General features: G+C 54.9%; 1 protein-coding gene across 8 annotated transcripts in view; it reads left to right on the forward strand.

Moving 5' to 3' along the window:
* KAZN (kazrin, periplakin interacting protein) overlaps window positions 1–22,829 on the forward strand; it is a 207,323-nt gene that overhangs the window by 175,746 nt on the left and 8,748 nt on the right. For 4 of the 8 annotated variants that reach the window (XM_068915635.1, XM_068915640.1, XM_068915641.1 and 1 more), the window contains exon 2: window positions 20,119–20,310. In XM_068915635.1, the coding sequence (XP_068771736.1) occupies window positions 20,119–20,310 (192 nt within the window). Of the gene's footprint in view, window positions 1–8,416; window positions 11,444–12,675; window positions 13,529–18,574; window positions 19,939–20,118; window positions 20,311–22,829 lie in introns of those variants that run through there. The other 4 variants (XM_068915637.1, XM_068915636.1, XM_068915639.1 and 1 more) reach the window with 4 other exon arrangements.

Raw genomic sequence — 22,829 nt, forward strand, 5'->3', positions numbered from 1 at the left:
TAAACGTGCATCCTCTCAAGTCCTGCTGACTGTCCCTGGCTTAAACCCAGGGCTGCCGGGTGGCCCTGACTGGGCGGCCCTGCAGAAGGCCCATGGTGAGATCGGGATCTGTCCCAGCATATCTAAGATAAAGGATGTAACATCTGAAATACTGAAAACCTACCTGTTTTCCTAAGGAAAAAAAATAGCTCTGAAGAATTTTGAGTCTTTGAAGTCTTCCGGGAGCGGTAAATAGAGCAGGGAGAAGAATAAAAAAATATATTGGGGGGTTTCCCTCGCATTATATCACTGGAGTGCGAATCATTAACTAACAGGGACAGTCGGAGGCAAGGTGGAGTCTGGATCAGTGCTTGATCTGCTTGGTTTTTTTTTTTTTTTTCCTTTCTTCTTTCCCCTCCTTCCTCATCCTGAAGCAGTGCCATAAATCAGCGCAGAGCCCCGGCACGTGGATCCAGGCTGTGATAGAAGCAGATTTAGTGTTACAATTACAAAGTGCCTTTTTTTTCCCCCCCTTTCTTGCTCCATCTATCTAGGGGAAGACAAAACCACTTTACAAAACGGTAAAAATACATCTTTCCACGCTTTCCTAAGGAAATCTGGCCCGAAGCCACTAAAGCAGCGCGAGCAAATCCTCGATTCGGAGCGGTGCTGGCGAATCACCTAACGGCGCACACGGCTGTAGGCTTTTCCGCTTGAATTTCGTCACCCCCGTGCAGCGCCCGGCGCTCCTGGTACGGCGTCGCTGCGTCTTCCCCATCGAGCTGGGTGTCCTGTTCCCTCGGGTTGCTGCTTGAGCCAAGTTATGTGTATTGCGTTTGCTTGTTTTTCCGTTTTCCCTCCAAATTCCCCGGTTGCCTGGGTTATTTTTGTTATTATTGCCCTTTTCAGCTTGACAGCATTTTCTGGGGAAGTGACCGGCGCAGGGCACGGCTCAGAAGAGGCTGTAGGAAGGCAATGTAGAAACGGTACCTAAGACTGGAGTCTTTAAATGAGAAAATAGCAGGAAAATACATCCTTTTTTTTTTTTTTAACTGGCTGAAATAATGTATTGTACACTCGTGCTTAAATTACTGTTCTTGGTCACATTTAGTTTTCAATTGATATGACTGCTTCTTAGGGACCTGTCTCCTAAGGTTGTCACTTTTTCCAATATTAACTATTCAAAAATCGTGGTTCAACCGTAGAGATCATGAAAGTTGAAAACTGTACTACATGAATATATATATCTATATATTTGGAAGAGGTAAGGTGTTTTTTGTTTTTGTTTTTGTTTTGCCTGTGCAGTACACTGGAAAAAATCAGATATGTTTTCTATACCGGAGGCAGAGGAGGCAGAGGAGGTCGTAAACATTCATAACCTGGAAGCCGAGATTTTCATGAGTTCCTACGATTTGCGCAATTGGAGTTTGCAAAAGAAGAAGGAAGAATACAAAACGGGCAATTATTGCGCGACTGGTGATCAAGTAATGAAAATTGGTAATCCCTGTTTTGCATCTCTTTCTTATTCCAGTCGTTTAGTCTCTTCTTTCACCCTCAGTCTGCGTTCCCTAGAATAAGCTCCCGCTTCACCTCTTCCCCCTTCTCCCTTTAGCACGACGCTTCCCAGCAGCCAATTCCAAAAATATCCGACGGGGGCGAGGAGCCCCCCATCCCTTGGCCCGCTTGGCGCGGGAGGTGGGATGTGAGGCTCACGATCGGTGTCCAGAATACATTCATCGGCTTAACTTTCCTTGGCTGCTGTCTCGTGATCTCGGACCACCCTTCTCACCTACGCGCCCCTACGGTCCGGCGCCGTACAGTACCAGCACACCCGCGTTCAGCTCGAGGAAGCTCTGCCGCGGTCTGTATTTTGGAGATTTAGCCCTTAATTTCCCAGGGGAGAAGGAAGGACAGCAGCGCTCGCCTCCGCAGAAGGATGCGTTTGGGCGGCTCCAGCGTTGCGCGTGCGGCTTCCGGCTCCGGCGGGCTCTCGTTTGTGGAAGCCGATTGTTGACGCATCTCCGAAGATGAGCCCTCTGGTCGGCGGCCTCCTAACTCGCTTCGCGCCTTCGGCTGCTGCAGCTTCACAGCCCCCGGGAGATCGGCCGGCTCGAATAGGCGGCGTTAGCGACCGGTTTGCCCTGACAGCCGGGAAAAATCCCTGATCCCGCCGTTGAGAAGATGCTGCCTCCGACAGTTGGCGGCCGCAGAGCAGATCCACCGCCTGGGTCGGAGGACGTGAGCTTTGTAGTTTTAATTCCATCCACTAGACAGCAGCAATACTTTATCTTACGTGGTCTTTTTGATGGATTCTTGCTGTCTTTCCGTAAGAAAGCCAAAGCGCTGATTCTCCTCTCGGTGAAGGCCATAGGCAGCTAGGCCATGGAGGCTCGGATCCACGCGTGGGGTCACAGCGGCAGCGTGCGGAGAAGAGGAAGCAGGGGAGATGAGACCGGTAGTGCGAGTGGGATTAATTTCTAGGCTAGGGAAAAATATTCTCCCCAAAGGCAGGTAGATAATGGTTGTAAAACGGCAGTTGGGCGGCATCATGCAACTCCGTCGCCTCTGACATCCTTGCTGCGTCCCAGAGCGCGTCCTGAACCGAAGTAGCCTGGGGACGGGCAGGGAAGGGAACGCAAGACCACGGTTCTTGATCGTGGGAGTAGTCGTGATGGTTGGGAAGGTTATAGTTATTCCTCCCCGTACCCATCACGCACTCGCACCCATGACACCGGAGCAGGGGGGCTCCCAAACTTTCCGTTAGCCCAGGAAATTCATCACGGTCGCAGTGTCCTGTTATCATGAAGCTGATAAAAAACATCTGCGTCTCTCCTGCTCTTCATGCATCATATCGCAGCTGCACAGGCACTTAACCAAGAGCTGGATCAAATGCCATGGATTCTTCCCAGCCTTTTTCTTTTCCTCCCCTCAGTCGGGCTGTTAGCAAGCCGTACTGCCCATCAGACCGCGTCGGATTTTCTCGAATGGAAATCTTTAATTCCAAAAGTTGCTTTTATAGCTCCAAAAGGAACACCCGGGAGCTTTGAATCCCAGGCGTGCCGTTTGCGGTGCGGCTCTGAAAGGAGCTGGCATAGCTTCCAGATTTTCCAGATTCTAGTGGGAAAACCCCATAAACGGGAAAGCACATTTCCTCTTTGCCACAGACCCATTTGTAGAACCTTACGCCGCTCGGGTAACCTCCTTGTCCTAAAATCGCCGGGATCCCACCTGGCCCGAGAAGATCGGGCAGCAAAAGCAAGACCTGAATGCGCTGCGTGATGCTTACTGCTGGCAGCACGTGCGAGGGCAGCCGGCCCCGTTAAAATGGGAAGGGATTGAGCCGAGTTGGGTCTGTTTGGGTGTTTTTCCGAAAGACTCATGGCCGGTGTGCCGTGAGGTCTGGTGTGTTTTTTGGAGTCATGTGAGCATTTGGAAATCCTAGCTGTTTTATTTTTATTACTGTCGGTGAAAATATTTTTGTGCGTGTCGTGCAACGAGCAGCGCAGAGATGCAAGGAAACAGAAAGCTCTGTATTGCAAAAGAAGCTGCTGTGACGTTATCCACATACAACAACGCGAGAATAAAGCTTCGGTGGAGGCTAAGAAACGCGAGAAACCCGCGTTCAGGGTTTTCTCCCCTGCAACAGTGCTGCATAAAACCAATTTTTGTAGTAGCTTTTTCTTGATAGCTCCTCTATATTGTCGGGAAATGTAGTGCTGCTGAGTTTCTCCAAAAAGGCTGACAGCAAACGGAGAGAGGAAATTTCTAGGCGTTGAAAACCCATTTCTTAGAATTGACTGCTTCTACAGGTTTTGACAGCGCAATTCAGGCCAAGAGCTCCTGATTATGAATGGTGGAGGAAAGCGCAAATGTGAATCGAAACACTTAAAGGAACAAAAGCGCCTGAAGATGACTGATGACTCCTGAAAAGGCATTGCTCCATGTCGCTACGTGAGAGAGCAGCGCTGACTCTTTGGGACGCCGAGCAGAATAATCTGGATTTTGAAAGATCGGGAGGCAAAACCATCCGAAGTGCAAAGTGACTAAGTGCCCGAGTTCCCTGTTCAGAATGTGATTTATGTTGAAACGTTCAAAGATATCTCATGGTTTTTCCATCCTGCCCAGACAGGTCGAACGCCTGGATCTCACGTGCTCGTTTGGCACTTGGAGAGGCCTTTCGGGTTTATGAAAGAAAGAAGGTTTAGAAAGTTTGGCTCTTAGTCACTTAGGAATGATTTTCACTGTATCGCTTTGGAAGATGAAACCTGTCCCCTAGGTTAATAGGGAAGAGGAAACCTTGTCAAGCGTTACTTCAGAGCGTCGCGCTGAAATTTCTGCATTTTGGTCTTTGGGACTGGCGGTTGTTTCCGTTCCTGAGCACTTTTTAGTTCTTATGAAAACACAAAACGATACGTTAGCTCTTGGGTGGGTTTCAGAAGAAGTGGGACGGTTTGAAGGCACAGGTTTGGGACAGCTTGGAGACCTGCGTGGTGCAAATCACGCAGGATTCGAGGAGCTCTTCACAAATAAGATGTTGTCTTCTTGCTTCCCGGGGCCTCCTAAATCCTGCAACGAAACACCCGGCCCGGGCTCCTGCCTGACCTAGCCGGTGGGCTGCGTTTGCTAGCAAACACCCCTGCAGCCCATTTCCAAAGCTCTTAGCGTGAACCATTAACTCTGCCTTTTAATTATCCAGGTCACCTCTTTTTAAATTTCTTTTTAAAGTGGAGTTAATAGGCTCTGCCGCGGGGGCTGCCAGCCGCAGCGGCTCCTCCCGAGAGGAGGCGTGCATCACCAGCTCATCTTCCTTCGTGGTCCCCCATCTCCCTCTTGCTGATTAATTGCTCTGGATAGATTTATAAATATGCTGTTAATATGGGCAGCAGACAGTAGGAGAACGGGCTCCTCCCCAGCGTGCCGGTCGCAGGTCCATCCGTCCAGCTGCTGTCCTTTGGGCGCGCGTCAGCCCATCGGCTCAGATGTCCTCTCCCCAGCGGTGGCCCGCGAGCAGCCAGGGCTTACCCAGGCTGCCTCCGAGGCTGAGCTTTTTCCACCTGTTTATGTCTTTTTTTTCTGATTCCTGCAAACAACCAGAAACGGTCTTCTAGCATCGTTCTGAGTCCTGCTCGCCAGCTTCGCTTACGCACACCTACAAACCCTGCTGGTTTTCACAGTCTCAAGTAAGGAGCCATTGGGACGTTTATACCCTTCCGTGAAGTCTATCCTGTTAGTGGCTTGTTGTGTCCGTCCGCACATTTAGCTTCATTTGGCTGAATTCTGCCCCAGAGCGGCTGTAGGGATTGCACTATTACATTGAGATGATGATTAACTTTTTACTAGGATTAGTTTTGCAGCTTTTAGATGGCCCGCCTGGGAACGACCTGCCCTCCTTCCCTTTGAAAGCAGACCTCTTTGGGGCGATGTACGTGCTGAGGCCAAGATGGGTAGGATTCCGAAGAAGTGAGAATTTTTCATAATTAGCAAGAGCGCCGCAATGTTTGATGCATGCATTTAACGTATAGATGTCCTCTTGCTCCGTTGCGATGTTGCTTGCGTGGAAAGCGAGGCCGGTCCCGAGCCTGTTCCTGGGGCTTCCGTAAAGGCAGTGGCACGACCTCAATGTGTATGAGCCTAATTACATATTACTAATTAGAGTTTGTCAGTTTAGTGTGCTGCTAGTAGCCAAGGCTGCTGCTTTATCGTATATATGCAGTTCTGTAATTTCTTTGTCATCATATATGGTAATATATTCACTGCAGCATGACATAGGACGAGATTCGATGAATAGCGTAAAACCCAGAATTACACTGAATCTATATTAGATGTGCTTTCCTCCCAGCGTTTTTTTAAGATAAAAAATGTTGATTCTGATGGGGTTCAGAGGTTCAAAGCCCTCGAAGAGCGCCTGTGTTTTTGAGTTCCTGATCATTATTGTAAACCTCGCCGCTGGCCGGGCCGAGCCAGTTATCCCATTCCCCGGCAAACTTCAGGCTTTCAGGTGAGTCTTGCTTCGTTTTGCAGCGTGGGCAAGAAGTGGGCTTAATGAGTTCACCAAGTTCCTCGCTGAAGGTTTGCGTCGCTAAAGTCCGTGGGAAAGCAAGCGGCGAGTGACCGTGCGTGTAATATCCTACAAAGTGCAAAGAGTGCAAAGAGGTAGAACAGTTGCTTTAAAAAAACCAAAAAATACCCAACTAATCAACTCGGGGGGGAAAAAAAAAGACCCAATCCAGAAGTCGTTGCCTTCGCGGCCGACTGATGGGTGAGGACACAGCGAATAAGAGCTGGGCTGGGTTTAGCCAGTTCCCCTTGGGGTCACGTCCAGCCTGCCGGTCTCCTCTGTGTTAACTTAGGGGACAGGTTTCATCTTCCAAATACGTATGTAATATGATAATAATATGTAACGGTGATTCTCGTTTGGGGTTTCTTAGGGAGACTTCAGCGCTCAGAGCAATAATGAATGTTGCTGGTCCAGTAATCTATGAAACAGGTAGGAAACAGAGGTCGGGACTGAGCAAGCATTACAGATCCGGACATCTGCTACCCTGGGATTTGTTATTTGGGAATCTCAGTGTAAACAGTGCAGCTGTGTCTGTGCTGATCCGTGCCTCCTCGAAATTAAATCCTGACGGACGGAGGCGAGGGCGATTGCAATCGTGGAAGAATTACACCGAGAGCAAAACCAACATCGAGCAGAAATCAGCTGAAACTCAAACCCGGTTAACAAAATTATTCCTTTCGTTTTCAAGTGAATCTGGGTCAGTTGATACTGCTGCATTAAACTAATAAAACATGAGCGAGCCTTTTACTTAAATTGGGGATTATTCTACAAGCTCAAGTGGAACAAGCTCGGGTGGACTCGACGCAGAGGGAGCCTTGCCGGGAGTGAACCGACGTCGAAGAGCATCACGTGGCCTCGATGCTTCTCTGATCCAAGTTACGCTCTCTTTCGTCTCCCTGCTGTGCTCCGTTTTTCCCCAGGTAGACACCTGGTGGGGTAGCATTAGGATGCTTCCCTCCAGGATTTGTCCGCTCTCTCTCTTCCGCTTTGCTCGTGGGCCGGTTTGTTACGCTGCTTGTCTTGGCCGTGGAGCAGGAGCCCTTGGGAGTTGCACCTAAATGTGGGCGAAACATTGAGCCCTTCCGAAACAGGAGCGGTTTTCCATGGAGGGCAACCATCGGGGCTCATCTAAGCTCGCGATTGCTCGTGTAGAGCTAGACGTGTCCCAAGTGCCCTTTCCGTTCTCCGTTTGCGTGCCGATTTCCGTGTAATGGATGCCTCGTTGCAGAGCGCCTGCAACACCCTGGAAACACAAAATCCATGTAAATAGACCCTTCAGATTGAGTATCTGGGCAACAACACAACCAGCCTGCTGCCGTGACTGCTCAGGCATTACGGTGATGAGCAGCTACGGAAATGCCTACAAATAAAATGAACAAATCATTGCTAAAGTGAGCTTGGGTAACATTATCCTTCTTTGCTTCGCTTGTTTTTCCTGAGGATGGATTCATTTGGTACGATTTGATTGCCAGTTCTTTCCCGTGCTTTATTTATTTAGATTTTCCCCGGGGAAGAAAAGAAACATGTAGCTAACACAAACACGTATTTTGCTGGCACAAGTGGACAGAACTCCATTTAAAATATGTTTTTTTCCCATCCTCTTACAGCAGGCTTTTGGCCTGCGTAAATCAGGCTCGCTACCCTTAAGGCAATATAGCTGTCCTGATTTACACCAGCTGAAGATCCGGCGCTCACATGACCGCTGAGAAAAGCATTTAAATGGCAAGAAACTAAGTTAGACCATTCAAATTATTAGCATTAAACTTAAATGCTCCGGACCGCAGCACTGTCGTACACGTTTGAAGGCCGAATCTGACACCTTTTATTAGCTATGCGCGTCGTCATGTTGCTTTCGCAGAGATATCGCAATGCCAGATCGCAGGGATTTCTGTGTCCCCTATTGAACTTGGTGCTATTTTGCCTAACGGAGTCATAAAAATCGGGGAAAAAAAATGACAGAACTCCACCACGCATTTAAAATTTCGTAACGGCAGAGGGTCGGGAGGGACCGTATTTAGCGGTTGTGGCCTGCATCTCTCGAGAAGCTCTTTTCCGTGGAAAAAATCAGGAGTGGCTCCGTTTCCGTCAAGAAATAGCAGCGGTTGAACACCAGGGTGGGAATTGAGCCCTTGGAGCTCCGAGGCTCACGTTCTCTGTCCCCAAATTGCCCCTGATTTGGTGACAGGGTTTTTCAAGGCTTGTGACCCAACTGCTATCAAAAATATATATATATATATATATTTTTTTTTTTTTTTTTGCCTGTAAAATGAGACTGATGCTTCCTGGAGCGTCTCAGAAATCCCCCAGCCGAACGCTTTTCTCTGCGATAACACCAATTTGTCAAAAGTGAAGTGTTTGACAAAAATGTGTCAATTTAAAGAAAAGTTTGTTTTGAAAGAAAAGCCGGAGGAAGAAACCAGCTCTGCTTCAAAACGTCTTTTCACTTCATTTTGCAACGTAATCAAAAAGGAGAAGAGGCTGGGACGGGAGCCAGCTTTTCCCATGTCAGTGCCGACCCTTGGGGCTTGCCGGGGCGGGGGTGAATTGTTTGGCTTTATTGCCCTAAAAGTGCTGCATTTTATTTTGGGGTGGGTTTTTGTTTTTTGGTTTTTTTTTTTTGCTTTTTAGCATAATATTTTCTCGACGTAGTCTCTCGAATAATTTCTTCCCTTTTAGCGGCATTCAGGCACTCTTAAAGAGCGGAGAAACGGCGTCCTCAGCCCTTAAGCGTCTCCGTTCAAACATAAAGCTCGTGTTGTTTTTGAAGGTCACCGCGGCTCTCGATGCAGCGTCGAGGTAATGCCGTTTCTTTCGCGTCTTGTCGCCCTTACAGCTGAGCTAGTCCTTTTAGGAGAAGAAACGTTCTGTAGCCAAAAGCAAGGCAGAACATGTGTTTGTATTGCTGAGTTTCCATAAAGCAGAGGGTAAGGGGCACACGTGCCTTGCTTTTAAGAGGTCTCCTGATTTTCCTGTTCCAGTCATTGGATGTTTGTTAGCGGCTTGGTGCAGTTGTTTTACGGATAGCTCTCGTCTTGAGATCCAATTTACCTCTGAAAGGACAGGCTGCAGCGGTGCCCACCCAAACGAGACGCAAGAGGCGCACAAATGCGATGCCGCCCTTCCGCAAAGGCGCTCGCCGCAAGGCTTGCGTGCATTATTCAGAAATAATCTGCAGCAGGTGTCTAAGAAAAGGCAACGAGAAAGGACGCGCGAAAGGGTACTCCTGCCAGCACGGTTTTTCTGGCCATCTGCTGTTAGAGACACCAGCCTCTGGAAAACCTAAATTTTTCATGTCTAATTGCCCTTGGTGGGGTCTAATTGCCGTGCCAACTGATGCTTTCTCTGGCCGGAGGGCAGCTGGGGGAACCTAGCGTGCGGCGTTAGCGGAAGGCAGCTGTGCCGACTCTGTTTTGCTTGGGAAAAACATGAGCAGAACAGGCTTGGAAGCAAGGAAAATGCAGGACCGTGGGAATTGCAGGGAGGCTGGCCGTAATCACGGCTCCAGGCTAGCCGAGGTGGGGTGGGCCGGCCCTACAGCATGGAGACAGCAGGTGGTAGGTCCCATGTGGACGTCCAAGCAGCCCCATCGCTGTTCCCGAGCGAGCCGTGGGCTTTGGTCGGAAGAGCTCGGGCAGGTGTCACGAGCAGTAGACACGCTGCTCCGCTGCCTGTTTGTTGTAGCCGGTTTCACTGCAGCGGTCACCGGGTCTGGGCTCAGGATGGATGGTCGGACGGACGTGTCCTCCTTGTCCCAGAGCGGCCGTGACCTTTCTAAAGCAAAACGCGCAGCAATGCAAACAGCGAGCCGGATTTGCCGGAAGTGACTCAACGGGCAAAAATACACTCATTCATTTTGAGCTTCCTCTCTCCGGCCCAGGGCTGGGATCATCTTCCCGTTTGTTGAGCTGCTTCTCCTTATCCTAGGAAATACCAGCCATGCCTTCAGTGTTGCCGTGCTTGGTCTTCAGGCGCGAGATGCTCTGGTTTTACGCCAGCACAGTTCACGCCGTCACCGCCTGGCTGCCTTTGGGGCATTTTCTTCTGGAATCGCTCATATTTACTCTTCAGTGTTGCATTTGGGTTAAATCCATTGGTTCCTGGGCCATGCTACCCCTAGTCATTGGGGCTGTTTTCCTGCTTGTACCCAGTGCCCAAGCCCGACTGTATAAAAGCAGTCCAAATGTAGATTTTCGGTTTAAAATGCTGGTGGCTTTCCTCACAAACCCCCTTTCTTTTTTATCCTTCCCATTTAGAAATTGTATTTTAGCGGGAAATGCGGTTTTGTCTCTCACCTTTGTCCTTGCTTTCTTAACTACAACATGTGGGGAGAAATATTTAAGAGGGGCAGCACTGAAAAGATGAGGACTTAAAATTAATAATTGGTCCCACAGAGAACAGCGACAATGTGAAGTTTACGGTGCAAGAAATCTCGCGAGCTTAGGACCAGGCTCAATTACTTGCCTTTCGAAGCAGAGCCTGGGGGCTTATTCTGAACTGCCCTGCCCACAGGGCACCTTTTGGAGACAGAAGGGATGAAAACACAAATGGCAAAGTATAAATCTTTGCAGGAACCTCTTGGTCACTTATTTTTCCAGCAGGATTATGAGCAGGAAGAGACCCCAGAAGAAGACCCGTGCATTGGAAGAGGAGCAAGAAGGGTGATATTGGTGTTGCAGGCGTGAGTAACGCTGGTTGGCCAAGCAGAGGTCCACAGTTAGTCAACAAGAGCCAACACGCCAGCCTTGGCCTTCCTTCCCGATTAATCATGTGCCTCTCCTCCCAAGGAGGAGCATTGGGAGTTTGGGTCACTGGGAGCATGGGATGAGGTTTTGGGGAGCTTCGGAGCTGGGCAAGGCAGCATTTGGATGCTGCTGATGAGGAGCCACCTCGGTGGCTTGGCTGCAGGTCACGGTGGGGGATGAGGCAAGCGTTGGCCGTAGCCGGGGGCGACCCACCGTCTCAATACGGTGTTGAATAGGTCAGAAGCAACCTCTCTATCCCAAAACTCCCGCCTCTTTCACTGGGGGCAACGGGCTGGTGCGTCTCCTCTCTGCAGCCGCTTCCACCGGCTTGTGGCAGGCGCCTTGCTCACGCCAGGGGCTGTGCAATAACCTTCGCCCAGCCCGCGCTTAAGCACCGAGCGCTCGCAGACCCGGCGCTACGTTCTTGCCGGCGCAGGGTTTTCTCGTTTGCTCATCGCCACGTGAGAGCCCTGCCCAAGGCGCAGACGTGATGCTAGGGCGTCTGTGACAGGTTGTAGCCACGGGTCATGCGGAGAGGGGTAAGCACGGGTTAAAGAAAATACTGACGTAACGAACGCTGGATATTTTTTCCTGTTCAGGTGGAACTGGTTCTGTAACTATTGCTATTTTTTCATGGCTGTCCTGGAGGAAAGGTGTAAGGCAGGTGAGGTTGAGCTCTCTTTCCCCCTTGCAAACGCGACAGAAATGAGCCGGTTTACAAAACCTACCCCGTTCTGGCCCTGCGTTTCTACAGCTCTGCTCTGGATCGGCTGGCGGAGCGCAGCCGGGGAGGCGAGCCGAGCCGAGCCGCCGGCGCCCGGGGCCGTAGCCGGGCTCCGACGTCCCCGCTCGGAGATCTGAAGTCAGCAGAGGCGCTCCGCAGAGGGAGCCTTGCGCAAACGGGGCGCGATGGCAGGTGAGGCACCCGCGGGCGCCGCCTGCCCAGAGCGAAGGTTTTGCGAGCGGCCGAGAGTTTCGCGTTGGCCCCGCGAGCGTTTGCAGGAAGGGTTGAGGAGCCCGCGGGCTCGCCGGACGTCACCGCTGCTGCGGGGAGCTTTGGCGCGTTTTGCGGGCTGCGGGGGCTTTTCGGCGCGAAACCCCTGGCTTTTGGGGGCGGCCGCGAGCGAGGCTGCTGCAGTGATTTGTCCTCGGGGCCGTGCCGGGCCAAACGACCCTGCTCAGCCGAGCCAAAACACCCCTCCATCCTGCCAAAATCGGGGACTGGGACCGATTTTGCCCCGGGTTTCGCCGTCTACAAGCGAATCCCTTGCCAGGAGGGAGGGGAGCGGGGTGGTATTTTCTGCGCGGCTGCTGTAGGCGATGCACGGCCTTAGGCGAGCCGCCTCTCGCGGCGTGCCTCGGTTTCCCAGGGCGTGAGGTGACGCCGCTGGCTCTTTCCCGGGGGGGGGCAGAGCGGTCCCACTGCTGCAGATTTGGTGCGGATGCTTACGCGTTTACAACCGGTCTGTGTTCAAGTCAGTAAGTAAATACAGAAATCCGGCTATTTCGCTATTTCCCGTTGAGTTAACGCGGAGCGAGCTGCAGCACCCTAGCCGCCCCGGGCCTCGGTTTCCCCACGGCGGCCGTCAGCCGTGGCTCAGCTTTCTCGGGAGCAGCCCGGCAGCGAAGCGGATCGTGCCCGTGCGGCTGCGGGTTGTTATCCGCCCAACCTGTTGCCTTGCGTTAGGACTGCTTACCCGCTCGGGGGGCTGCGGGATGCTGCAAAAGCATCTGCATCCCCAAGGTCGCCGGGAGCCTCCGGCGGCGCCCGGCTTTGGCAGAGCGAGGAAGAGGCCGGCGACGGGGAAGGCCGCTCGGCTGCCGGCCCGGCACGGGGCTGGGAAAGGCTATAACCTGCGGAGGGGTCAAATTCCCGGCGCAGGTAGCGCCCGCCGCACTTCCTGCCGTGCCGGGGAGGAGTCTGGCGGAGGGAGGGGAGAGGCCGCCGGAGCCAGCCGGGGTGACAGAGCCGCCGCTCCGGCCCTCCGGAGCGCCGCGCTCGGGGCGGCGTGGGTTAAGGAATAACAAGCCGTCGCTCCGCCATGAAATCGGACCGCGAGGAGAGCAAGCCGGGTACGTGCGTACCCCCGCGGCGTGCGCCACTCTTTCCTCCAGGCCCGGCCTATTGTTCGGGGCCGCCGGCGGATGCTCCCGCGGGAACGCTCTGGCCCGGCTGCGGGAACGCTCCGGCCTGACCGCGGGAACGCTCCGGCCTGACTACGGGAACGCTCCGGTCAGACCGCGGGAACGCTCCGGCCCAGCTGCGGGAACGCTCCGGCCTGACTGCGGGAACGCTCTGGTCAGACCGCGGGAACGCTCTGGCCCGGCTGCGGGAACGCTCCGGTCAGACCGCGGGAACGCTCCGGCCCGGCTGCGGGAACGCTCCGGCCAGACCGCGGGAACGCTCCGGCCCGGCTGCGGGAACGCTCCGGCCTGACTGCGGGAACGCTCCGGTCAGACCGCGGGAACGCTCCGGCCCGGCTGCGGGAACGCTCCGGTCAGACCGCGGGAACGCTCCGGCCCGACCGCGGGAACGCTCCGGCCCGGCTGCGGGAACGCTCCGGTCAGACCGCGGGAACGCTCCGGTCAGACCGCGGGAACGCTCCGGCCCGGCTGCGGGAACGCTCCGGTCAGACCGCGGGAACGCTCTGGCCCGACCGCGGGAACGCTCCGGCCCGGCCACCACGGAGGCCTGGGAACCGGCGAGGCGATGCTCGCCGGGTCGGGGAGCGAGCGGGGCGCCGCGCAGGTGGGGACAGCTCGGGGCGAATTCGTCGGTTTTCGGGCGACGGGACCCGGCAGATGCGCCTTGTCCCGCTTTTTGTTTACCTCTGCGCGCTCCCTTCCTGCTTTCTTCCCCCCCCCCCACCGCCACCCTCCACCCCTCCCGAAAGCTGCGCAGCGACTCCCGGCTGCCCGCGTCGCTCCGAAGATCCCCGAGCCGCGCGAGAAAGAAGTGGGAAAGAGCCGCTTTGCTTTGTGCCGCCCCCCCCCCCCTCCCCGCGCCGGGGGCGAGAGTTGAGCGAGGGGAGCCGCCGCCGCCGGCCCCCGCGGCGGGCAGGGAGACGTCCCCGCGCCTCGCGTCTCCCCTGCTGCCGGGGGCTCGGCCGGGTCCCTGCAGCCGCTCCTGCTGCCTTTGCTCCTTGGAGAAGCTGGTGGTTTCTCTGTTTGGGGGGTTTTGGAGGCGTCCTCCCTGCGGACCCCTTCCCGGTGCCTAAGCTGAGTTCGGGGAGCGGGGGGGACGCGACAAACCGAAAGCCGCCGCCGAACACCCTCCTGCAAAAGCATGTGGGATGGGACCGAGCCGGTCGAAATGCAGCAGGTACATATAGATATAGAAGAAGGTAACGTACGGTCTTGCTGGAGACCTGCTTGCCCACCGCGTGCATGCGCTAACGCCCTTCAGTCCTGCCGGTAAACTTGCAGAAACGACCCAAAAAGTCGGACTGGAGCATCCGTTTCCCCAACCTTTTCCCCAGAGAGCTACGGTTTACCTAAGCACCGCGCTTATGGAGCGAGGCTTTTAACTGCGGCCCTGCTGTTTATGCCCAGCGCGGATGTCGTCCGCTGCGTGGATTTAAAGCTGCGTACGGCTGAATGGAAAAGTCATGTAAATACTGTAGTCCCTTCAGCCATGCAATTTTTTTGGGGAGGAGACGGCAGAGGGTTTTTCGCAGGATGGTGAAACGGGCTGGTGCAGCCCGGGCTCTGCTGCCTGATGGGCGTCCTGGCGCGGAGAAAATGTAATTCTCCAGCGCAGCTTTCACCCAAGACACTAATTTCCCTAACATGAAATGTTGTCAAGAGAAAATCCATTGCATCCATTGCATTTTAACGTACAGCCTCTACAGACAGACGTGCATGTGTAGCGGTCGCGTCAGCTGAGTTACATGGAAACGGATTCTTGTAAATGGATGTTTTCAAATTGATGCCTGATCCGAGGGCAGCGGAAGCCGGTAAAAAGGCTTCGCGGCTTCACGGCCTGTGGGTCTGTTCCAGCGGAGAGAGGCAGAGGTGGGATTTACGGGATCTGGAGCGGAAGCTTCAGCCCCGAACGCTACGTAGAGATATTTGCCACAGAGCTTTCGACCATTAAAAAAACCAAAAAAGGGAAAAAAAAAAATTTACTATTTGCATCGTCTATTAACGCTACTCGGTGCTTAAAGCATAACGGATGTAGAACATGACAGTGTCGTGTAAGTTTAATGCTATCAACGCAAATATAATTAGCGGCGAATTATTTCAGCGTGAATTGTAGTTTTCCTCAATTGGTCCAGGGAATATTTGAAATGCATTAATTTCATAGCTGCCTGTTTGCAACGTTTTCGAAAGCCGCCGAATGAATCAGCGTGGAGGGGAAAAAAGGGGGGAAAAAAAAAAAAAAGGCTCATCCGCATGGGGGATGTCTGCGGCGCAAAAACCTCTCCTTCCTCTCCGGGTGCTTCAGTCTGCAGTAATTAGAGGGCTCGGTTACAGCGTGTGGACAAACCCACATCAGAAAAGAGCAGAAAATGCAAAAAATAAAAATAAAAAAGAGCGTGTGTTTAAATATAGGCGCGGAAGCGGCCAGCTTGCCCGTCAGAAAGTTTGGAGGGCCTGCGTGTTTTCCACCAAAACTTGAGGGCAACCTCTGTTGCCGTTGGGGAGAGCGCTGGCGGTTCGGGGGTAGCGCGTCTGTCGGCGATGCTGCTGCAGCTGCTCCGGACGGCGCGCTTGAGCAGAGCCGTGTAAGGGGCTGAAGCAGTAAGTGGAAGAGGCCGGGTGGAATAATCCATATTTTAAGGTAGATGCTGCTAGAAGGTACGTGGAGATCGCGGCCAAGCAGTCTGCGTTTTGAGGAGATGGAGGCTGAACTGAGGCTCCTGACTGCTTGGCCCTCTTTTCCCAGATATTGCACCTTGAACCTTTTCCCTAGGCTGAGGGGCTGCCTGGAAATGGCTCTTTTTGAGAACCGGATTATTTATTTAGGTGCTTGAATTTGGCAGAGCAGCAGTTTTTCCCTCCCGGTTTAAAACTAAGTTAAAATTCCCCCTCCCAAGCCTAGTAATTCTTCTAATGTGCTTTAGGCAAATAAAACGCTCTTTCTCCGCATGAGCCTCTTCAGCCGGAGACTGCAGTTAAAACGCGACGGAAACTTGTCGGCGACCAATTACAACCACATGTTTGTGTCTGGGGAGCGATTTCCTTACCTGCAATGCAAGCGTTTCCCCGAGAAGGCGCTGGGAGTGGCCGAGGCGATGGGTTGAGGGAGTTTTGCTGCCTTTAAGCCTATTCTTGGTTTTTACGGCGAAGACGTTGCAATAGCCTCAGCAGGGAATTTGGGAGAGAGCGAGCGCGGCAATATTTTTCGGTGGATTAAAAGATCTAACTGCATGGTGTGCGTTACAAAAATCCCTCTTGGACTGGACCTCTGTTTGGGTACTTTCCTTTCTCGCGTCCCGGAGAGCGTTCCCTGGCTGCGGGGCTGCCAGCGTCTCCCGTTCCCGCGGAAATCACGGAATTGGTCGGAATATTTCTCCGTGGCGCTGGAGAAATACCGTGGGGGTTTGGAGAGTCGTCGTGAAAACCGTCCTGCCGCCATCCCTTCTGCTCGAGTTAATCATTTGCCAAGGAATAACTTAACAAAGCAGCTCATAATTACAGGTGAAAACAAATTATCAGAAAATTAATTAACGACAATTACTGGTTTTGTTTCTCTGAAGGAGGAAGTTTGCAGGTTAAACCCCTGCCAGGCTTTCCGGGGCCGGCGGCTGATTGTGATGGGCGTTGGGGCAGGTTAGGGCTGCGATGGGCGTTGGGGCAGGTTGGGGCAGGTTTGGACTGTGACGGGCATTGAGACAGATTTGGACCGCGATGGGCGTTGGGGTAGGTTTGGGCCGTGATGGGCGTTGGGGTAGGTTTAGGCTGCGATGGATGTTGGGGCAGGTTTGGACCATGATGGGCGTTGGGGCCGGTTTGGACTGTGATGGGTGTTGGGTAGGTTTAGGTTGTGATGGGTGTTGGGGCAGATTTGGACCGCGATGGGCGTTGGGTAGGTTTGGGCTGCGATGGGCGTTGGGGCAGGTTTGGACCGCGATGGGCGTTGGGTAGGTTTAGGTTGCGATGGGCGTTGGGGCAGGTTTGGACCGCGATGGGCGTTGGGTAGGTTTAGGTTGCGATGGGCGTTGGGGCAGGTTTGGACCGCGATGGGTGTTGGGTAGGTTTAGGTTGCGATGGGCGTTGGGGCAGGTTTGGAGCACGATGGGCGTTGGGTAGGTTTAGGTTGCCATGGGTGTTGGGGCAGGTTTGGAGCACGATGGGCGTTGGGTAGGTTTAGGTTGCCATGGGTGTTGGGGCAGGTTTGGATTGCAATGGGCGTTGGGGCAGGTTTGGGCCACAGTGGGCACTGGGGCAGGTTTGGACCACAGTGGGCGTTGGGTAGGTTTAGGTTGCGATGGACGTTGGGGAAGGTTTGGACCATGATGGGCGTTGGGTAGGTTTAGGTTGCGATGGGCGTTGGGGCAGGTTTGGACCACAATGGGCGTTGAGGCAGATTTGGACTGCAGTGGGCATTGGGGCAGGTTTGGACCGCGATGGGCGTTGGGGCAGGTTAGGGCAGGTTTGGACCGTGATGGGCGTTGGGTAGGTTTGGGCTGCGATGGGCGTTGGGGCAGGTTTGGACCATGATGGGCGTTGGGGCAGGTTAGGGCAGGTTTGGACCGCGATGGGCGCTGGGTAGGTTTGGGCTGTGATGGGCGTTGGGGCAGGTTTGGACCACGATGGGCGTTGGGTAGGTTTAGGTTGCGATGGGTGCTGGGGCAGGTTTGGACCACGATGGGCGTTGGGGCAGGTTAGGGCAGGTTTGGACCACGATGGGCGTTGGGTAGGTTTAGGTTGCGATGGGTGCTGGGGCAGGTTTGGACCACGATGGGCGTTGGGGCAGGTTGTGGCGGTGGAGAAGGCAACCGGGGTTTTGCTCTATTTGCTGCAGGGACGGAGCGACCGGCACGGGCACACGCGCGCGTCCCACTCCCGTGTCCTCTGTTTAACGCAGACCTCCAGCGATATTTAGGCGCTCCGTTAAGTGCAACGAAGCCGTTGCGTTGCCTCCACGTGTGAAACCCGGCCTTCAGCCTCGCCGAAGACCCCCCGGCCAGCGTTTGGCCTTCACCTGCGAATAAATCTGTGAGCTTTCAGAGACGTATAGACGTGCATATAACGTATTTCTTTCTTTCGTTCTTTGTTTTCTCCTGCTGGGAGCAGCTGGCCGCCTCTCGCTGCGACCTCGTCGGTACGGCAGCGTGGGAAAAGGCGCCGACGCCAGCCGTCCCCCCGCCGGCCCGCGGTCGGCTCCCAGGCCAGGGCCTGCCGCTGCAGCGCGCCTCCTCCTTGTGTTTCCCCGAAACGTCCCCGACGCTGGAGCCGAAAAGCCCGGTTTTTTCCAGCCCCTCGAGCGATCGTTACGTTGCTTTGGCGAGGGCCGAGCCAGCCGTCGGCGTTGGTCCTGGGCAACGTATTTATCCCAGCTTTTTGGTGGTGGTGGTGGTTTGTTTTTTCTTCTTTTTTTGCTAGGAGTTCGGCAAGCTCTTGGGACTTTAATGAAATCCCCCCCGTCCCGGCTCCGGCCCGCAGCTCGAATGTTCCTCGTTAGTGACTTTATGGCTCAATAATTTACAGCGCGAGCCCTTGCCAGGTTTCTTAAGTGAAACATTTCAAGTATGCAAAACATATTTTATGCCTTCCTGGCCCAGCTGCTCCCCCGCGCGCCCGCCGGTGCCCCCCGGCCGCTCGCCCCCGGTGCTTTTTGCAACGGCGATAGCCAAAACGTGGCCCCCCCCCCCTCCAATGACCCCCTTTTCAGCCCTTTCTTCTGCAAAATCTGCTGCAATTTCTTCCCCGGAGATATTCAAAAGCCGCCTGGACGCGACCCTGGGAAATACGCTGTAGGTGACCCCGCCGGAGCAGGGCCGGACTAGCCGATCTCCGGAGGTCCCTTCCGACCTCGACCCGTTGTGTGATCCTGCGATTGCCGTGGTCGGGGAGAAACGGAAAGCGGTCCGTTTTCTTGCGTCGCCCGTAGGCAAGGCCGGGGGGTAATCGCTTGCGGAGGGCGCCGGGGCCAAGGCGCGCTCCAACGCCGTTCAGACGTTAAGCTTTCCCGTTGGGGTGGCAGCCGGGTGGAGAGGCGCGAGGCCGAGGGGGAAACTTCCCAGCGCCCCCGGCCTCGCCGGCAGCTCGCTTTATACCTTGGGAGGACGTGAGAAACGGCCCGGGCGGGTGTTTTCTCAGCTGCGGTGGAGGTGGTGTAATACTGCGATGCCCAGCTGCTACCAGCCTGACGGGCTGATAGACGGCGGTGGTGTATAAAGGGACCCGAGGGCGCTGTTTTGGGGCCGTTTTGTTTCGTTTTTCCTCTTCCCCCGCCGGGCTGTAAGCGTAAGGTGCCTGCCCAGGGCCGGGCTTGCTTTTTCACACAAGTTTCAGATTTCAAGTTGCTAACGAAAGTAGGTTATTGCCTGCTCCTGCCCTTCCTGTTCCTCGGTGCCCAGCAGGTTTCGGCTCATCTGGGAGGAAAACGAAAGCGGTCGCTGTAGTTCTGTAGCTGTCCGCGGGCATTGGGTCAAAATCTGGGAATCTGGAGGAGTTTTTAGGTTGGCCGGATCCTGAGATGCGTGGGATTTCGTGGGATTTGGGTTGGGGGGCGACCTCTTGTCCGACACGTCTTCCTACGAGCGGGTGGTCGTGCAACGGGAGGCGGAAGAGCGGAGCCGGATGGTTTCTGCAGGCTCGCGCTCGTCGTCTTGGATCGGACTTGGGGATCGCAGCGGTTTTTACGCAGCCGAGAAGCGTTTTTGCAGGAGGAGGCTTGTAACGGGGAGGAGGGGGGAAGGCGATCGGCGCAACGTGGAAATAAAAGCGCTTTAATACATGGGGTCCGCGCGATTAACCGCCAGGCGCGGCCACGGGAAGCGAGGTCTGTGCCGTTCCCTGCTCTTGCAACTGCTGCTTCGGGGCCTGGGGCAGCGGGTCGCTCTGTCAGCAGGGTCTGGAGAAGAAGATGAAATTTGTTTGCGGAGAAGTGTTAGGGCGCAGCACAGCTCCTCCCCGCACCCTTCCCCAGATGCGTGTTCCTAGCGATAGCCCAGCTGTAGCAGAAACCTGGCCAGACTGGAAATCCTGGTAATCATCCAAATTTCAGGTTTTTTCAGAATGAAAAAGAGGAGGTTGTTCTCGGTGTTTGGGATTTTTTCCCCCCCTCCCTCCCGCCTTGGAAACGCGCCGGTTGGGAGGTCCCCCGATGGCCCGGCGCGGCGGGGAGCCGCCGGGCGCTTCCTGGCATTGTGCTCTCTCTTCCCGCAGGGCTGCTGCGCGACGAGGTGGCCCAGCTCCAGGAGGAGGTTCACCTGCTCCGGCAAATGAAGGAAATGCTGACGAAAGACCTGGAGGAGACGCACGGCGGCAAGTCCACCGAGGTCCTCTCGGCCACCGAGCTCAAGGTGCAGCTGGCACAGAAGGAGCAGGAGCTGGCGCGAGCCAAGGAGGCCCTGCAAGGTAAGCGGGGAGAGCCGCGTGCTCGGGGGGCTTCACGTTCAGCCGCTCTCGACTTGCACGGCGCAAACGGGTTCGCGTTTAAGGACCGTGATGCCTGAGCTTGATCGCTCGCTTAGAGGTGGCGCGAAGCTCCCCGGAGCCGAAAATTACTCGTATGCAGCCTAGTTGCGCGAACGTTGCAGCAAGCGCCGGCTGCCCCTCGGGGTGAGATGCGCGAAGCCCGACCTCGCGGTCCTCCTTCTGCATGAGGAGGAGGATGGGGACGGGGAAGGAGACGGCGTGAGTCGAACGCTGTCCCGCGGGACAGGCGGGAGCGGATCCCGCGACGGGAGCGCGCCGGGCAGCCGGAGATCTCCGCCGGCGCGTCCGGAGACGCTCGTATCATTTCCAGCGTGCCGCGCGGCGCTTCGTCCCGTCAGCTTACATCGAGAGATTAGAGCGCGACGTTGTCAAAAGTTTTTAAGCTCAGAGGCTGAGCGGGGCGCAAGTCGTTGCCGGTCGGAGCTTTTCCGCGGCGGGGTGCGACGCCGCCGGCAGCGCGCCATCCCGGCGGCCCGCGGGGCTGCGGGACGCCTGGAGCTGCCCCGTTTGGGGCAATACGGGTGGAATAACAGCGTTTCCATCAGCGCGTTTCGGAGCAGCGTCGTACAGGTAGAGAAGCGAAGCGGTTTCCTCCCACTCCTTTCCCTGCCGAGAGCATACCGCGGCTTTTTACATCCGGGAAGCGCTAAATATGCAAGAGGAAAACTATTTTAAGAATGTTTGCATTCAAAAATATATAGATATATAGGGCCTGTGAAGGTGCTGTGAGGTCGTGCACGCTTCTGCTCACTCAAAAAACGCGCGCCTGGCTTGGGACTCACGAGCTTTTGAGGAACGTAACGGTAAGGAGAGTAAAACCTGCCGCCGCTGCTCGCGCTGGGGCTGTTGTCCCAGGAGAAATGGGTCGGCTGAGCAGGAGGAAAGCATTCGGCTCTGATTATTGGCTTGGTTTTGGGGAGCAAGTGCGACGTGGTGGGGATGATAAGCCGTGGTGCCACGTGCTGTCAAAAAAGCTTTTCTCGCCCCCTCCCCAAGTACTTCTCTCTTCTCGGGAGAGACTTGTGCTTGCATCCTGCCAGGGGATGTCGTTACAGAGGTGCGCCGGGGCCAAAACGTTTGCCTGCCGGGCTGTTGCTGGCGTGCGGCCACCTCCCTGTCCCACTTATCGGCGAGATGCTCCCGCAGCAGCGGCCGCCTCCCGCAGGGTATCATTTAACGTCGTTAGCAGATAAACGATATAGAAATCTATTCTCCTTACTGGCGCCGAGCCCGCGAGCGGGGCGCAGCCGGTTAAGAGCGATATTGGCCGGCCGGTCTTAAGGCAGAGGGAAGTTTTAAGGGCAGCGCGGGATTTGCCGGCGGTTTGTTTTACTCGGCCCCAGCGCTTTTAAGCGCCCCGGTCCTGCAGAACGGCGCTTCTCCGGCCGGCGACAGCTGCTCGCACCCGTTGGGCGGCGGACGAATCGCGGACGGCGACGTTGCTGCTCCGGATGGGTTTTTCTTGATCCGAAGGCAGCAAATCCCCCAAAACGCCGAGACAACGCTTCTCTCGGTTCCCGAAACTCCAGCGCGCTGCCGAAGGGGGTTCGTTTTGTAAGAGCGCGGATTAAGCGTCCCTCCCTGCGTCCTCGAGATACCTTCCCAGGCCTTTTCGAGAGCGTTTGCTGCAGCATAAAAGAAACAAACAAACAAAAAAAGCTGCCTGCAGAGCCTTTCCCTTAGCAGCAAGGTTTTTCGGGAGAGGAGAGGAACAAAGATCCGCTTTTCCTTTTGTTCCCGTGCGGTTGCAGCAAGCAGGAACGCTAGGCGCGGAGTAGATTGGCCCCGAAGCAGCGCAGGACGCTCCGGAGGAGGCGCTCGAGAGGGTCGCCGCGTCCCTGGGAGCCGGACGTGCGTTTTCTGCCTCTTTATTTGCTCCTTGCCCTGGGCTGGTTCCGCTCCGATCCCTTCCTTTCCTCCCGTCCTTCCGTTTGGATCGTTGTAAGGTGCAAATAAAATCCGACGTCACGCGCTTCTCGCTCCCTTTGCAGGGCGAGGTGCTCTTACGGGGATTTGCCGGACGCGAGCGGCTCGGGGGCTTAGCGGAGCCAGCGGGAGAGGAAAGCCAGACCTATTGCAAAGCCGGTTTGAAAGCCAGACCTATTGCAATGGCGAATTTGTGGGTTTAGTAGCTGAATCGGAGCAATAAAAAAAAGGGAGGGCGTTGCACAGACGTTGGGATCGCGCAGGGCTTCGCGCTCCAGGGCTGAGGTCTCTCCCACGGCCAGATGTGATGCACAGATGTTGAGGTCTGAACCTGGAGACGGGGCGGCTGCGTCTTTAATTACAAAATAAAGAGCGGCCACGTCATTCCCGCGCAGGGCTGCCCGATTTTATGGGTTAGTCCTGGCGACAATATTGGATTTCATGCATGGGACAGAGGAACAGCAGAAATTAAGTGAACGTTAATGCGACGAGACGGTTCGCGCCTTCCCCGT

Source organism: Struthio camelus, chromosome 21 (assembly GCF_040807025.1).
Source record: "Struthio camelus isolate bStrCam1 chromosome 21, bStrCam1.hap1, whole genome shotgun sequence".
Taxonomy (NCBI): Eukaryota; Metazoa; Chordata; class Aves; order Struthioniformes; family Struthionidae; genus Struthio; species Struthio camelus.